Source organism: Macrotis lagotis, chromosome X (assembly GCF_037893015.1).
Source record: "Macrotis lagotis isolate mMagLag1 chromosome X, bilby.v1.9.chrom.fasta, whole genome shotgun sequence".
In the NCBI taxonomy this organism is placed as follows: Eukaryota; Metazoa; Chordata; class Mammalia; order Peramelemorphia; family Peramelidae; genus Macrotis; species Macrotis lagotis.
The window spans coordinates 622,041,813-622,059,343 of record NC_133666.1 but is presented as its reverse complement, the minus strand read 5'-3'; the positions used below and the strand labels follow the sequence as shown (position 1 = coordinate 622,059,343).

The 17,531-nt window shown below is 42.3% G+C and overlaps 1 protein-coding gene across 1 annotated transcript in view; it reads right to left on the bottom strand.

Moving 5' to 3' along the window:
• LOC141499443 (microtubule-actin cross-linking factor 1, isoforms 6/7-like) overlaps window positions 1-16,879 on the bottom strand; it is a 22,464-nt gene extending 5,585 nt beyond the window's left edge. The window contains exons 1-10 of the mRNA XM_074202155.1: window positions 16,556-16,879; window positions 16,211-16,333; window positions 4,396-4,571; window positions 4,277-4,280; window positions 4,085-4,186; window positions 3,697-3,852; window positions 2,628-2,786; window positions 2,264-2,461; window positions 1,703-1,831; window positions 3-55 (exon numbers count right to left, since the gene is read on the bottom strand). Of these exons, the coding sequence (XP_074058256.1) occupies window positions 3-55; window positions 1,703-1,831; window positions 2,264-2,461; window positions 2,628-2,786; window positions 3,697-3,852; window positions 4,085-4,186; window positions 4,277-4,280; window positions 4,396-4,571; window positions 16,211-16,333; window positions 16,556-16,879 (1,424 nt within the window). The remainder of the gene's footprint in view (window positions 1-2; window positions 56-1,702; window positions 1,832-2,263; window positions 2,462-2,627; window positions 2,787-3,696; window positions 3,853-4,084; window positions 4,187-4,276; window positions 4,281-4,395; window positions 4,572-16,210; window positions 16,334-16,555) is intronic.
• Between the last annotated feature and the right edge of the window lie 652 nt (window positions 16,880-17,531).

Here is a 17,531-nt window from a genome sequence, read left to right as displayed (position 1 = left end):
GCTGTCTCAGGCCCTCATATTCTGGTTGCTTCTGTTCCAGCTCCCGGCATAACTCCTGAGATGAGGGATGGTGTAAGGGAAGGGGAACTTTGGGGATAACCCGAGTATTAGGATGGATTGCAATGGTTAGGGGTAAGAAGCAAGAGACACTCTCTGAGCTCCAATTTCTTCAACTGTATAAAGGAGGGTCTTGGACTAAATGATTTCTAAGGTCCCTTCAGGCTTAACCATATCAAGAAATATTTTATGAATATCATAATGAGACTTTCTCTACTTTATTAATAATAAGGATCAATTGACTATAATCTGTTCCTGGGGGGTAGGGGTAAGGAAACATCCATAGCACCATAGAGCTATTGAAGTCTTGAAATCAATTATTGTCCCCTTGATTTTTCCTTGTCTTTAACAGACTGGGGGAGTTCCCAGTTAGCTCAAAGATTGCTCACTTATGGGGTGAACTGCCCTAAATCTACCATCCTTCAGCAGGCTCCCTGATTAATTGAGAATAAACATGGAATTTTAGAATGGACAAATGAGTTCTAGTTTTTGGGCCCCATGTGGGCAAATTTCTCCAGTGGAATTGGGAGTGCTCTCTCACCAGCTAAAACCAGTTAGAAGTCAGTTAGGACTGAGGGATTGGTCCAAAGCTTAGATGGTTTCAGTGCTCACTAGTTTGGATCAGGATGTTTTTGTTGGTGTTCTTTATTTTTGTTTTTCAATCCACTAACTAGTGATTTCCTTGAGGTATATTATTTCTAGGATAGATTGCATCTGTGGTCTCCACTGATATAAGGGACTCCCAAATGAGAAATATCCTTTTGCCTAAGCTGATGAACACCTCTCAACAATGTACAGTTTTAGAGAGTTGCCCAGAGAACTTAGAGGTTAAGTGACTTGACCAGGATCACACAGCTAACTGCACCCGGATTTTCTTGTCTCTAAGGTCACCGTGCCATACTACCCCCTATTACTTCTGAATCTGTTTGTTTTGTTTTCCCGTCTAGCCACCCTGTATTTATTAAGTAGCTTCCTATGTACTAGACCAGATGCTAGATGATGAGGACAGAAAAACAAAACAAAACAAAACAAAACCACCAATCATCCTTACCCTCAGGAAGCTTACATTCTATCAAACATAAATATTTTCTCATAAATAATTCTAGCAAACACATCCCTGAGCTCTGAATGGTGCAGACACAAGAGGGGAAAAAAGAGAAATATTGCTATCATTCCTCCAGCTTATAATAATAACTGACATTTATGTAATATTTAAATTTTGCAAAACATTTTACATACAGTATCTTGTTCCCATTTTGTGTATTGGCTTGTATATTGTTCCCATTTTATAACTGGAAAAACTGATGCTTTGAGAGGTTGCCCTGGGACACCGCACTACTAAGGGAGTTGGTGTCTGAATCAGCTACCCATTAAAATTGTGGCGACACAGAAGAAAGGAAAAGGGAATTAGGTATTGGGTGTGAGTGACAGGTCTCTAAGCTCAGAGAACCAAGTAAACTGGTATCAGGAAGATTCAGAGAGGGACAAAAAGTAAGGACTCTGGCAGCAAAGGCAACGGTCCACTGGATAGACTCCAAGATAGGACTGGACTCCTAGAAACTGACCCCAAGACTCAGAGAGGATCTTTTATGGGAGGGCAGGGAAGGGGGAGTAGATTTTTAGGCAAGGCAGCCCCCAATCCTACCAGATGCCGAGCCAATCTCTCCTGGGGCGGGTCTGGAGGTCCCCAGGATGGTTTGATGAGAACAAGCCCCAGGTCCACCTGCTCCAGCCATTGAAGCAGTTCTGCCATCCCCAGTTCAACATCCTGCAACTGGGAGAGAGAGAGGTAATTGGGTCAGACAAGAAGGCACAAGTCGAAGCCTTTTCCCAAGTCCCCATTTTCAGGGTACCCAGTGGTCACTATGGGCTGAGTCAATGAGAACAGATGGAAGATCAGATGGGCAATAAGGGAAGGGAAGGAGGGGCCTATGGGAAAGGTCAGTGAAAGGATCAAGGTGTGGGGAGGGGTAGGAAAAAGGATGGACTGAGATTAAGACAGAGAGAAAATAGTGGGACCCTTTGGTTTGTTTTGGCCTACCACTCCACTTCCAGAGGAAACAATCCAGAAGAGAAGTGACTTTACCCCCGGAAGCCAAGCCAGGGTCAGGATCATTCCATGATGCTGCAGACCCCAGGGTCTTGGATATTGGAAGGGGTGGGGGTGAAACAAGGGATGTGGGACTAGATCAGGACCCTGACTGACCTGGGCCCGGCTATTCTCCAGCTGCAGTTGCCGGCTCTGAATCTCTCCTTGAACAGCCTCCCAGCGCTGGTCCAAGGTTTGAAGTGCAGCCCGGAGTCCTGCCTCAGCCTCCCCAAGTCCTGCCTGGAGCAGCCCTTGGGCCGCCTCGCTCACTGATTGAACTGTTTGCGCTCTGGACAGCACATCATTCTGCAGCACCTGAGTGGGGGGAGGCACCAGAACTGCCTGGGGATCCCAGGCTGGACCAGCCTAAAGGGATCTATCTACTCTTCAACCTCTCCCCAGCCCACCCTCTCTGCCAGAGAAGCCTCCAAAATGGGAGCTGTACTTGCTCTTCAGATCTGCCCTTCCCATGGCCTCTTACCTGGAGCTTGGCCAGCTCAATCTCACAACTGGGCAGATCTAGGCTGACCACAGCTGGTGCTCCCTGAAGCTGCTCTGCAGTGTGACCCAACCACTGCACCAACTCTTCTAACTGTGGTTGCAGCTGGCCCAGGCCCAGCAGGGCAGCTTCCAGCTGTTGCTGTGGGAAGGAAGGTAAGGTTGAAAAAAAAGATTGGAACCCCAGTCCTTCAAGGGCTTCCTTCCTGGGTCAAGTTTTTGTCCCCACACCTAGAAGTTACCTAGACCCTAGTTGCCTTCAACCTTCCCAGAGCCAAGAACCTCTAGGCCTTTCATCCTCATCTCTTGGTAACTGGTGCTCAGTATAAGGCCATGAACATGATTCTGTACTTTCCAACCTATTGTCTCTTGTGGACACCGAATATTGATGATCTAATTCATTCTAATTCATCTGCATTCCTAAAGCAACATCCCCTAAGCTTCTATTCTTGCAGGCTCCCACTCTCTGATCAGGACTCATCTCCCCTCCTTGGGGCTCCTTATCTGGTGTAGCCTTCTTGGACCCTAGGACTTAACTTCATCTTCAGGTCGAACCCACCCCTAAGATGGTAGTGACCCTGCTTTGCATTAATGTTTCATATCCTATGGATCCTGGACACTTTGGTTCTAACCCATTCTAGGTTGTTCTTGTCTCTCTCCCCCTTCCTCTTTGGATTCACGATATTAATCCTCTTTATCCCCTTTTCTTTCCTATGTGATTTCTGATGCTCTCTACTCCTCCCCCCCACCCACCAACTCTTTTTTTTTCCCTGCCCATTCCTTCCTAAGGAACACAAAGTTGTCTCTACTTGTGCAAGACCTGCCTGTGGGTAAGACCTTAGTGAGAGTTTCCCACGTGCACATCCCTGCTGTTTTAAAGACCCATCCAGAAACAAAGATCATTCCAGAGGGAGTCAGAGCATAGGGACTGAGGAGGGACAGGAAGATGAAACATACAGCTACAGATTTTTATGGAAGGGGGGGGGTGCAATAGGACCCCCTATTGTGTATGGGGGGTAGGAGGGTGCTAAGGAATTTTGAACTGAAGCTACCTGCCGACTCCCAGTTTCTTGCTCCAAGTGGTCCCAGCGTAGCCTGAAGTCTCCCAGCAGAGGTGGAGGACTGGGGTCTTCTGGACCCCCTGGGGCAGGACGGTGCCTCAAACTTTCCACCTCTACCCTGCTCTGATAGAGCTCTCTCTTGAAATCCTGGAGGGGAGAGATCAGAACTCAGGCCTCAATTGTTGTGTGCACTGCCTCAAATCTTACCATCTCCCATAGTCCATCCCACCCTCCACACCTAGCCCCTACAAGGTTCTCTTAGAACTTCCTTTGGCTCCTGCAGACCCCCAGCTCCTCTCAGCCCAGTCCTGAGAGCCTCTTCTACACCCTCAGGGACTAGCTGCTGTCTCTCCAGACCCTAGCCCCTTCCTTCCTCCACCTTTAGCTCTTCCAGCTGCTGCTTTGCCAGCTCCAAGGTACCCCCAACACGGAAGTCTTGACCTAGCCGTAACTCAGCTCCTTCCAACCAAGACAGGAGCCTCTGCGGAAGGGAAAAGAAGAGATCACATTAAACTTGAAAACCTCTTTTCTGGACCTAGGGATGGGGCAAGAGGATTGCCCACCTCGGAACCCTGCTGGAACCCCCTTCACCAACTCCCAGAAAACCTACAGCAGACTCCCTTCACCCAAGGACCAGGTCTCACCCAGGCCTGGGGTGGGGAGGACAATGAGGAGATATCAATAGGGAGCTATAAGGGAATGGAAGGTTGGGGACGTATAAGTAGAGGAGAAGTGAGGGGGAGAACAAGGGGAGGGAGCCTCGCCTGCATGGCCTCCTGGTAGCTGAGGGCATCCTGGAGCTGCTCCTCCAGATGCCGGTGACGTTCAGTCCATACACGGCTCAGACTATTCCAGGAAGCATAGAGCTAAGGACAGAAAAAGGAAAGGAGCTGCTATGAGGTCCCATTATCTTTCTGTCAAACCTTAAAAATCTTTTTCCCTGAGGAGTAAAAGAGAAGATTCTGGGTATCTGTGGAAGTGGGTAGGAAAGCTGGTAGACTTAGGAGGATTCCTTCTATCCAAAGACAACCATCTTAGCTTGGCCTAGAGAGGAAGTCTTGTTGTCCTGATTAGGTTTTAGAGCAGCCAGGCCTGCCCAGACAGGTCCATGGGGTGAGGTTTCAGGGTTCCTGGAGCTGAGGGTGGGCAGAGCTTGGTGTGCAAGGCTGACCCCACCCAAGCCCAGTTATAAAACTTTCCATGATGTTGGTCTTATGTTCTCATGCTTCCTGGGTTATCTGGATTAGAAACTGAAAAAGATACAGTCTATTAAAAAAATCCATATATATGCTTTGTGGAAGAGGGCTGAAAAAAAAGGTTTGAAAGCAACGCCCCCCCCATGATTCCTAAGGGAATTTAGTAGAGTTGGAAATTAACTTAGAGATCAGTTAGTCCAATTCTTTGCTTTTAAAGAGGAGAAAAATGAGGCTCTCAGAGAAGGACAGAGACTTGGTCAAGGTCACAGAGAAAGACGTTCAATTCACAAAGGTATAGAGACTAAGCTGAGATGGAATCAAAGGGAATCTAAATCCCACTGACTCATAGCTGAGAGAACAGTTTAGACAAAGACCAGAGTTGTGGCCAAAGCAAGGACCCCTGCATCCCCTTTTCCTGACCCCATAGTTCCCGACTCTCTTACTACTTTGAAAAGTAACCTCTCAGAAATATGGAACTATGCACAAAAAAGCAATAAAACTCATCAAACCCTTTGACCCAGTAATTCCAATATTAGGAATCCAATACTATATCCAGAAGAAATCATAAAAAAAATGGGAAAAGTCCCACATGTTCCAAAGTATTCAAAGCAGTTCTTTTTGTAATGACAAAGAATTGGAAATTGAGGGACTACCATCAATTGGGAAATGGCTGAACAAGTTATGGTATATATGAATATGATTGTTCAATAAGAAAGAATTATCAAACTCTAGAGAAGCATAGAATGAATTACAGGAACTGATGCTTAATGAAGAGAGCAGAAACAAGAGAACATTGTATACATTAACAATAACATTGTGAATTGATCATCCTTGATGAATGCAGTTGCTCTCAGAAGTTTAGAGAGTTAGGACAACCCTAAGAGACTGGCTATGGACAATGCTATGACTATCCAGAGGAAGAAAAACAAAACAAAACAAAAACAAAAAAAAAAAAAAAAGTACAGAATCTGAATGAATGCTACTTTCACTTTTGGGGGGGATTTTTTGTTTGTTTTTTGCAAGGCTATGGGGTTAAGTGACTTGCCCAAGGTCACACAGCTAGGTAATTATTAAGTGTCTAAGGCTGGATTTGAACTCAGTTTCTCCTGACTCCAGGACTGGTGCTCTATTCACTGCACCACCTAGCTGCCCCCACTACATTCACTTTTTAAAATTTTTCTCTTATGTATTTCTCTCCTATCTCACGGGTTTTTTTCTCCCCTTAATTCTAGTTCCTCATACCGAAAATGACTAATCTACAAACATGTTTAACACAATGTTCACCAGACTGTTCGCCAATGAAGGGAGGGGGAAGGAAATTATGTAACTTTAAAATATGCCTATGCATATGGATGAAAGTTGAAAAACTTTCATAACATGTAATTGGAAAAATAGAATAAATTATCAATTAAAAAAAGGTGACCTCCTTGGGCAGAATGGGAAAACCAGACCCTCCAGAGCAGCAGCTATTGATCTCATGACTCAGGATAAACATCTGAGTCTGGCAGGGATAAAGAGGATCTCAATCCTTCTAGGTTGGCCCTGATCATAGGCTCACTAATTTTCCTCAAGAAAGTCTAAGGAGTTTGGGAGGATGAAGCTTTGAGGAAAAGAACAGGGTCAGGAATGAGGGTGGGGAGAAGGTGGAGGAATTCCAGGGATCCATGGCCTTCTAACAAGGTTTGTGTTCTCTCCACTTCTTCCAGGGCAGACCTGAGAAACTGCAGAGAATTCTTAGAGCTAATAGAGTAGGAGCTACTACTTGTCTCTCACCTCTCATCTCTCAGAAGAAAGGAGGGGAAGGATCAAGGTGCTGGCTCAATTCCCCAATTTGGCCACAGGATGATTGTAGATGGGGAAGGGTAGGGACTTCAGAGCCTGCCTCTGGACCCTAGGCTACTCACCTGTAGGGAGACAAACCTTGAAAGGCCATCTGTGTGCTCTAAGGGGACCAGCTCCTTCATTGGGTCTGACCTTCCTCCTAAAACAGGAGAGAGCTGGGGTCTTATAAACCCTAATCTATTCTAGAGTAACCCCCACTTCTATTTTCTCTACTGAGAAACCTGATCTTTGGACTTGAAAAAAAGGGGGGAACCCAATAAAACAAAACCTAGTTAATAGTAGAGGCATCTGTAGTTTTATAGAATTCAAAGTAGAATCCACAGGTTCCATAGTGAGAGGGATTTAGTTCATATCTCTCCTCTGACATGACCCTGAACAACTCTCTTAACTTTGCTAGGTCTCAAGTTTCCTCAAAATGAGGACATTGGATTAGATGACCTCTGAGGTCCTTTCCAGTTCTCCAATCCAATGATCCTATGAAATGACCAAAAGACAATTCAATCTTTGCCTAGCAAAAACACAAGTGGCCAATGTCAATTAAAATAATTCTGAGATTTTACCTCATTCAATGCAAATAGGAAAAAAGAAAACAGATGAGAGCAGTTAATACTAGAGGACCTGAGGAAGACTTAACACCTGCAGATGTTGAAATCACAACAAAAAAGTGACTAAATTGCACTTACTCTTTGACTAATGTCATTACTAAATATATTCTCCCCCCAAGGAAGTCAAAGCCAGAAACAAAGGTCTATTATATCCCAACCTATTCATAGCAACATTTCTTTTTTTCTTTTTTAAGATTTTTGCAAGGCAAATGGAGTTAAGTGGCTTGCCCAAGGCTACACAGCTAGGTAATTATTAAGTGTCTGAGGTCATATTTGAACTCAGGTACTCCTGACTCCAGGGCCAGTGTTCTATCCACTGCACCACCTAGCCGCCCCTTATAGAAACATTTCTTGTGGCAGAAAAGAACCAGAAACAAAGTGAGTATCTATCAATTGGGGAATTAAAAAATTAAGATTCATAAAGGAAATGGTAATATTTTCTGTTGTAAGAAAATAATCAATGCTAGGAATTTAGAGAAATGTAGGAAGATTTGCATGCACTGATGTAGAGCAAAATAAACAGAACCTAGAAGATGACATACACAATACATAAAACAATGTAAAATTTTTAAATTACTTAAAGGAAGTTGAACTCTATGCATGGGGAAAACCAATAAAGGATCTCCAGAAAAGATAAGGAAATATGTTCCCTCCCCCCTTTATATGATTGTGGGGTAGAGGGCGGAATATCTATCAGGAAAATATATTGTGTATTTTATTCAAGTTTTGTGTTGATCCTTTTACTTAAATATTTTTCTCTCTGTGTGTGTGTATGGGGGGGCGGAACTGATTCAAAGAAGAGGAGGTAATGGCTGTGGTGATTCTTAAGACTTTTGAAAAATAAGAAACAGTGATTAGGCAAGAGAGAAGAGAAAAAAAGCCTAAAAATAGCTGGTTTGTATTTTTTTTTAGAGATGACTTTATATTTGTAACTGAATTAGAGATGAGTAGAAATCTGCTCCTATAAAGAGGACCAAGACAAGAAGCTTCAGAGAGAAACTTCACTGTGGGACCAGTCTCTTGCTTCCTTTCCTCCCTTTTTTCTCCCCTCTCCCCCCATAGACCCACCCCATGGCAGACATGAGGTATGTTCGGACCAATTTGCCACAAGGAGTTAGCAACATGAACCACAGAGAACTGAGGCTCTCAGTTTCAGTAGGAACAGAAGGTGAGGGTAAACTCCAGGGAACTACAAAGATGGTGCTGTGTTTGTGTGTCTTCTGGAGGCAATCAATGACTAAATTTGTACAAAACTTCGGTTAGAGGAGGTGTTATGAAAGAGAGCTCTTTGTTACCTTCTGGCAGATCTATGTTGTGTTTATGTGTGACATATTTATATATACTCATATAACTCTATGTCTATATACATATATGTAGACTAAATATAGACATTTATATTACATATGTAATTCTTTACATTTATAGTTCTTTCATATATGTACATACATATAGAGAGATATAGATATATGGTTGTCTCATAGCATCATAGATTTAGAGTTAAAAGAGACCTTCATTTTATACACGAGTCAAAAGAAGCCAGGTGACTTGCCAGGATCACACAATTAGGAAGTGAGTGAGATGGATTTTGAACCCCAGTCTTCCCAACTCCCAAATCCTATCCACTATGCCATCACGCCTATGTGTAAATTTTTATAAGTGGAGATGGTTCTACTTGCAGTATTGATAGTCCCAGAACTTAGCAAAGAATCTAGCATATCGTAGACACTTAATAAATACTTATTGGTTGATTGATTTGGTCATTATTATCTATGTTCTTCTCTAACCTGGGTCTTGTGAGGAGCCGAGGTAGAAGGGAAGTGTAAAATTGTGATTGAAAGGAAGGAAACAAACATTTCTTAAGCTCCTACTGGATACCAAGTACTATTTAAAGCACTTTATAAAGATTTCATTCGACCCTCACAACAAGCTTGGGAGGTGACTATTATTATAACTCTTATTTCACAGTTGGGGAAACTGAGACAGAAGTTAAGTGATTTGCTTCAGCTAGTATCTGAGGATGGCTTTGAATGCAGCTCTTCTTATACTGTGCCACCCCTTTGGCTCTGTTGAAGCAATCATTAGTTAGGAGACTTTCTGATTGTTTAGGCATGAACCCAAGATTGTCAGTCAGTGTTCCTGAATGGAATTCTAGGAAAATAAAAAAAGATATAGGTAGGAGCTAGGGTGTTTTAGGAAGCTAATGATCCACCCAGTTCTGCCATATGGGAGAATCGTTACCGAAAGCTTATTACAAATATAACCCATGCCTGTCCCAGGTTCCCCCAATCTGGGCTCATAAAGACTGGTCCAATTTTAGGAGCTGATTGATCCAAAAAGATGATTCTCTTTCTCCTTTGACTCATTATTACTCCCTGACCCATCTCTGTACTTTTTCTGTCATTCTCATAAAAAAAAACCTGACTCTTTGAAAAAATAAGTTTCTCTACCAATGTCAATATCAAACAACTCTAAGTAATTCCTTTTATGTTAAAAAATCCCAGGAAATTTAACTCCTAGACCTTTTCATTTCCCCATTTCTCTGGTATTTAGAGCTGGCGAGATTCTGTTGAGGAGTAGAAGGAATACTGACCACCTGTGGCTTGCAAGGGGGTTATGTTCAAGTAAATAAGTACTTGGAGAGGAAAAGAATCTTCTTGGGCCTAGGGTATATAATAGAGGATCAAAGAGAAAATAAAGGTGGGGGAGAGGTAGGGGCTGAAGCCAAGGCCTCCAGAGAAGAAAAAATAGATTTTATTAAGGCTATGGTCATCAGAGAACAGAATGTGGAGATTCCACACGCTCAAATACACAAGGTCAACAATTCCCATATAGAGAACACAGTTTGAAGTAAGCCCTAGGGTCTAAGAAAAGAGATTGACTTAATCAGTTTAAGAAAGGAGCTGTTTCCCTTGTAAAGAAATAAAGGCCTTTCTCCTTTCTGACATGTGTGGAAGAATGTTTTCCTTGCCAAGATGAGGAAGACAAAAGAGGGAAAGAATCTCAGGAGGCCAAAGAGAATTTAAATGTCTGCCAAGAAGGTGAATAGTGGAAGAATGAAAAATAGATCAGCAAGGGGGAAAGGCTTGAACCAGTGAATGTTTCAGTCTGTGATAGAGATATGAGACCTTTTCCATGGAGGGTAGAGTTGGACCTTCTGAAGGAGAAGGACCTTCCTGGGCTCCACAGAAGGATGAGGAGCCATAGGTCCCATCAGAGGAGAAGATAGTTGGTGCTGCCAATAGGAGTAGGCATGCCTTATCATTGTTGCAGCTGAAGGGTACAAGGAGGGAGGAAAGGAAGACAACTTGTCACTAGCACAGAACTTTAAGCTCACAATGACGTTTACCTACATTATCTCATTTGATTCTCATCCCAATCCCGTGAGAATTATTATAAAGATATTAATTATGAGGGGGTGATATGAAAATTATAGAAATTCTTGATTTTTCTTTCACAATATGATTACTATGATTCAATGTTTAGCATAATGACACACATAGAGCCTATATTAGATTGCTTTCTGATGGGGGAAGGGAGACGAAGGGAGGAAGGAAGAAAAATTTAAAACTCTAAATCTTGCAAAAAAAAAAAGATCGGTGAAAACTACCATTTCATGTTACTGGAAAAACAAATAAAAATATTTTTAAATGATAGAAATCTTGAGAGATTTCTACCTTTTACTATCATGATAAGGAGAGGGATGGCTATAGTTCAATGCATACCCTAGACTTTGAGGGAGTAGGTTTAAAGAATTCAGAAATAGGAAAGGATAGAATTAGATAATCTGAGACTTTAAAAGAGAAGACTGCCTCAGGAGAGATTAAGACTCTTTAGAAAGAAATTCTGATAATGTAGTTACAAATGGTGCCAGAGATGAAGAAAAAGGGAAACTGTCTTAAGAAAATAATGTGGTTGTTCAGGGAATCCACCAATGAAACCAGATTTCAAGAAAATACATATGCAAGAATGGAAGAAGAGTAGGTAAACTTGGAATGACGGTAAAGAAATAGTAAATAAGAATAGTATTAGAAACCAGATCTGGTGACACATAATAATAGCTAAAGTTTGTATATAATGCTTACTATATCTAAACACTTAATGATAAGTAGCTCAATTGATCCTTACATAACTCTGGGAGGTAAGTGTAATTATGTATTCTATTTTACATTTGGAGAAAATGAGGCACACAGATGTTAAACTCTTGCCCAGCATCATATAACTAATAATCTGTTCACATTTGAACTGACTCCAGTCTCAGTGTTCTACCTACTATGCCAACAAATTATACATAATCCCTGATGCTCAGGAAGAAGAGGCTAGAGAAATTGCTTGAGTCTGAAAGTTCTGAGTTACAATAGAACTAAAGCCAAGTGGATGCCAACACTATTTCCCTTGCCAATATGCTGAGACCCTGGGACTAGAGGTACACCAGGTTGCTTAAGGAAAAGGTCAGAAAAATGGAGCAGGGCAAAGATTCTGGACCAATCAGTATAGGATTTGGACTCTTGAGTGCACTTCCATTATGGGCAAGATAAGGAGACAGAAAAAAAAAACCCCAAATCTAATAACAGTAAAGTTAAAGCTTTGATGAGGCTGAGACTTATGACATGAGTCAACAAATAGAGGTTTGTTAGCTTTGAAAATGTCAGGAGAGGGGCAGCTAGGTGGTGTAGTGGATAAAGCACCGGTCCTGGAGTCAAGAGTACCTGGGTTCAAATCCGGTGTCAGACACTTAATAATTACCTAGCCGTGTGGCCTTGGACAAGCCACTTAACCCCGTTTACCTTGCAAAAAAAATGACAGGAGAAAGATCAAGGAAGGGACAGGGCTGAAATTTGGGGGCGGATGGGATGATGATCATGGATGACAGGAAAAAAAGAGAGACTGACTCTGCTCTAATTTCTGTCTTCTCTTTAAAGGTTATTATCTTTGGAATCAAAAGTATAGAATGCAACTATTCAATAAGAAACTGTAATCCTCTAAGTAAGCCTCTAGCTTTCCTCAATGAATCCAAGTTACCAACCTCAAATGAATTATATATCTCAAGGACCTTAACAGAACTGAGGAATGTGTTGCTAATTTATTATTAAAGCATGGAGAATTGGAGAGATGCCACATTACTGGAGACAGGCAAGTGTTTGTCACCTTGGTTTTCCAGAAGGGAAAGAAAGCTTATTCTCTAAACTCTAAACCAATAACTTTGATTTCAATTTTTGAGTAATTCTTGAATACAAGGGATAGTTAATGAACACTTAAAAAGGGAAGCAGTGATAACAATCAAAGACTCTCCCTTAGAATCACAAGCTTTCAAGATTGGAGAGACCACAGAATCCATATAGCTAAACAGAAACCTTAATGAGAGTCTCTTATACAATTTATCCTGTTTATCGATTGATTAATTGCTCCAACCTTTGCTTAAGGATTTTCATTTAGAAGGAAACCACTTTGGGCATTCCATTCTACTTCTAGACAACTCTTATAATAAGGACGCTTTTGAAAATACTATCTCTGTAGTTTCCACCTATTGATCCTGATTTTGAGCCCCAATTTTACCACTTTCAAACTGATGCTTAAAACACTTAGGATTATAGGAACATTGATTCACACCTGGATGAGAATTCACATCTCATCTTTTTCAGATTCTTGCTTCTCTTTCCCCACCCCAATCTCCCAACCCATTAGACTCATACCTTTCATTTTGAAATTATCTTCTATATACTCTATGTTGTAGCTGCCCTTGTAAACAAGACCACCTAATCTCAAATTTCATGTCTGACACATGCTGGCTATGGGACCCTGGGTAGGTCCCTTGACCTTTTAGTACTTGAGACAAAGCTCTAGGATTATAAATCAAAAATATTGATTTATATTGATAGAGGGAGTTTTCTCAATCCCAATGAAATAGCAGTTCCTGGTCCTACCCCTACCACACTGAGTTATTGGCATGTTATCTCCCCTATTAGACTGTGATCTCCTTGAGGGTAAGTTCTCCCTTTGTGTCCTTAGGGTGTAACACAGAGTTTGGTACATCCTGGTAAGCACTTAATAAATGCTTGGGACATGTATAACCAAGAAAGGTATTTAATTATGAAAAAAATGTTAATCATTAAAAAGTTATTGGAAGACATCTTTTAATACCAGCTGTTGTACTATTTAATAAATATGCAAAAACCTTCCCCAAAAAACCACCACACCTCTGACTAGGGACCAAACCGAACATGTCTAATTCTCCTATATGAAAGTCCTTTGAAATATGAAGAGAGACATCTACCTTCCCCTAAATCTTCACTTCTATATTCTCAGTAACTCCAGTTCACCTAACAGTTCAATCCAGGGCATGATTTCAAGGTCCTTCCCCAATCTGGCTGCCCTTTCCTGGACATTCTCTAATTTATTAAAGTCCTTCCGAAATGTGATGCCAAAAACTGAAAACAATATTTTTGATGTGGTCTGAGCAGGATAAAGTATGATGGATGATTCTATCCCCTGCCAGGTTCTGGTCTCTCTGCTTTTCTAAATGTAGCCCAAGATAGCATCATCATCATTGGTCACTTCTTGATTCATTCAACTAAGGGATCTCCAAGGTTTAAGTGTTCTCTCAAAGAGAGTCCCCCCTACCTCATCTCCCCAAAATTGTCATCCAGCTTCCATTAGAAAGACTCCCAGTGATGGAAAGCTCATTGAAGCCTCCGACATTCCTTTCTATTTTTGACCAGTTCTGCCAGGTAGGAAACTAACTTGTCCTTATGTGAAACTGAAAAATCTGCCTCTGCATAACTTCCACCCATTGTTCCTACTTTGCCCTCTGGGCTTCATACTGAACAAATTTAATCCCTCTACCATATGACCATCCTTCAAATACTTGAAATAATTTAGATGCTTATAGCTATTATGTCCCCATTCCTCTCTGTGTTTAAGACTCTCCATTTTAAGTGATTCTCTTGGGGTGTAGGTAAAAATCCCCAAGATTTCACAGTCACCTTCCATTGAACACATTCTGGCTTATCAAAGTGCTTCCTATAATGTAATGAGTTTTATTTGACTGTGCATATATATTACAAAGATTTTGTTTTTCTTTTCTTTTTCTCTAATAGGAGAAAGGAATGGGAGAGGAAAATAATTTTTGTTCTCTTAAAAAAAAAGAAGAAAAAATATTTTAAAGACCTTCAATGATGGGGAATCTACTACCAGATGGGGTATACTAACATTTTAAATAAAATAACTAACATTTATATAGTGCTTACAATCTATTAGACTCTGTGATTAACAATTAGTATCTCATCTGATTCTCATAATAACCCTGGGAGCCAAGTGCTATCATTTTTCACATTTTATAGATAATAATAATATTTATATAGCATTACCATGGTTTAGGCATTATTCTAAGTGCTTTATTATTTCATTTGGTCCTCACAACAACCCTGGAATATAGATGCCATTACTATCCCTATTTTACAGATGAGGAAACTGAAACTTGTTTAAGTGACTTGTTCAGGGCCACTCAATCAGAAAGTGTCTGGGGCTTGAGGTAAACTCAAGTCTTTCTGATTTCAGGGCCCATCACTCAAACAACTGTGTCAGACAGTTGCAGTTGAGGGGTTTAGAGGTGAACACAACATTCCAGATGTGATCTGATGAAGGACAGACCACAAGAGGACTATTGCCTATCATCTAGAATACCATTCCTCTCTTAATTCAATGTAAGATCACATTGAATTTTTGACTACCTTGGATAAAGATAGTGTGTCTATTTCCCACACTTTGAAATGCAGTTGGACGGATAATCACCATGTAACAGATGGTAAAAAGTACAAGTTGGATGAAGGATTCAACAGGAAGAGGAAAGTGGGCTGAATTACCTCCAGGAAACTGCAGAGCTCCTTTAATGACCTTAAACTTCTCCCAGAAACAAAGGGTATTTAAATACCAGTGTTCTGTCAGTATTGTGGTACCAATATGACATCAACTGGAACATAATTGGAAGTTCAAAGAATTGAAAATGAATGAAGAATATCATATGACCTGGTCCCCTCCTACCTTCCAAAGCTCCTTGACACCTTATTCTTCTCCCCCATACTCTGTGTTCTAGAGACATCGACTTCCTTGCTATTCCTCACACAAGATGCTCCATCTCATCACTCAGGATATTTTTATTGTCTGTTCTACCATGCCTAGAATTCTCTAACTCCTTGTCTCCACCTCTTAGTTTTCCTAGCTTCTTTCAAGTCTCAGCTAAAATCCCATCTCTTACAGAAACATTTCCCAATATCTCTTAATTCTAGTTGTCTTCTCTCTAGGATTAATTACCATTTATTCTGGATATCTCTTATTGGCACATAGTTGCATTCATACTCTCTCCTATTAGACTCCTTGATAGCAAGGATTGTCTTGGGTCATTCTTTGTATCTCTTGTGGTTAATACAGTGCCTAGGTGGTTAATAAATACTTATGAAGTGAAATACAGAGGGCAATGGAGAGGTGCCTTGTGGAAGTGAGCAAGCCTGTAATACATAACAAACAAGGGACTTTGAAGAACAGGAATAAAGGATGTTAAAAGGGAAATGAATGATAAATGGACTGGCCATGTGCTGAAGGCAAGGGATGGGAGGTGAACAGCCAGTTCAAGAGATTAGGAGATTGCAAAGGAGGGTTCTGGGGGACTGGAATTTCAGAAAGGGGCTGGACAAGCATGGATGGGCTGCAATCTGCATCCTTGGAGGGCACCATTGAACTTGAGGAGATCACAAATCTAGGTGAGTCAAGACTTTTAGTAATAACCTCTTTGGAAAACAGTTGTAGCACAGAGTAGACACGCTCCCCCAAAAATCTTCCCTTCCCCATCCCCTTTCCACTCCCATTCACCTCATCCATGCTTCGGGTCACCTCAGGCCGGTCCCCATCTCCACATGCAGACAGAAGTTCCAGGCCCAGGGCCCCCAGAGCATCAAGCTCACTTTGTAGTCCATCCACCTCCTCCCTCAATGCCTGGGGAGAAACAGGGCAGACATTAATGTTATTTTGACTTTTAAATCTATAATTTGTAGGCATTAACCACAATCTCCCTCCTGGAGACCCCCTCCTGGAAATAAAATTGCCCCTAAGAGTTTTCTGGGATCTGGGGATGAAGGGAAAAGAATAAAGGAGAAAAGAAAAAAAAAGGAAGGAGTGAACTCTCCTACCCCTTTCCCCATATAGTCCAACAGATACCTGCATAGCACCAAGCCTGCTCCGGATGCCTTCAGGCTCTGGCCCTGCATCCTCCATATGCAGCACCAGATGCTGGGTATCAGCCAGACTGGTGGCCAGGTCAGTTAGGCCTTGCCAGAACTGCTCGGCCAGTGCCAACACAACTCGCAGCCAGTTGGCTCTTTCCTGGGCTGCAGTCTGCAATCCTGACCAGCGGTCCCACAAGCGATCTGCCTCAGCCTGAAGCACTGCTAAATAGAGGATGGACAGGTAAATCCAGTCACTCCATATGACAAGCAGCCAGAAGAGAGCCTCAGATGCCCCATTCTGGTCAGTTTGGTCCATTCCCCATCCTGGCTAGGCCCCTAGCCCTGCCAATCAGCCCAAACTCATACCTCGAGGCCCCAGCCCAGCCTCAGGGCTTTCATCCAGGGTTCCAGTGACCCCAGCCCCCAGCTCCTGAGCTCGAGTTCGGGCAGTGTCCAGTGCTGACCCCACAGGCTCTAGTTCACTCAACAGTAGACTCTGCTCCCGAAGTTGCTCCCGGATTCGCTGGGCATCAGCTCGGACTGTCCCCACATTCTCCACTCTCCGCGCCAACTGTTCCAATTGTTCTGCCAACCGGGCCAGCCTTTCACTCAACTGGGATAGGGAGAAGGCAATAGAGGGGCATTACTGAGACTATCTGCCTACCTAGGTGACAATGACCAAAAGACACCTCTCATACCCTCCTCAATCCCATCTTTCCAAAGAGGGTCCCTGGACCAGTTATAGTTCATTATACCTTCAGCTCCACCTGCTTTCTATCAGCTTTGCCCCCTTCCCAATTCTTCCCCTTAGCCATGTCCTTCCCAGAGTTAACTCTTCTCCATCCTATGTCCCACCCCCATCCATGCCCTTCCTTCCCTGTAGCCACACCACTCACCTGAGTGTACTGAGGTACAGTCTGCCCCAGAGTGGCTGCCACACTGTCCACTCGGGCTCTCAGGGCTCCCAA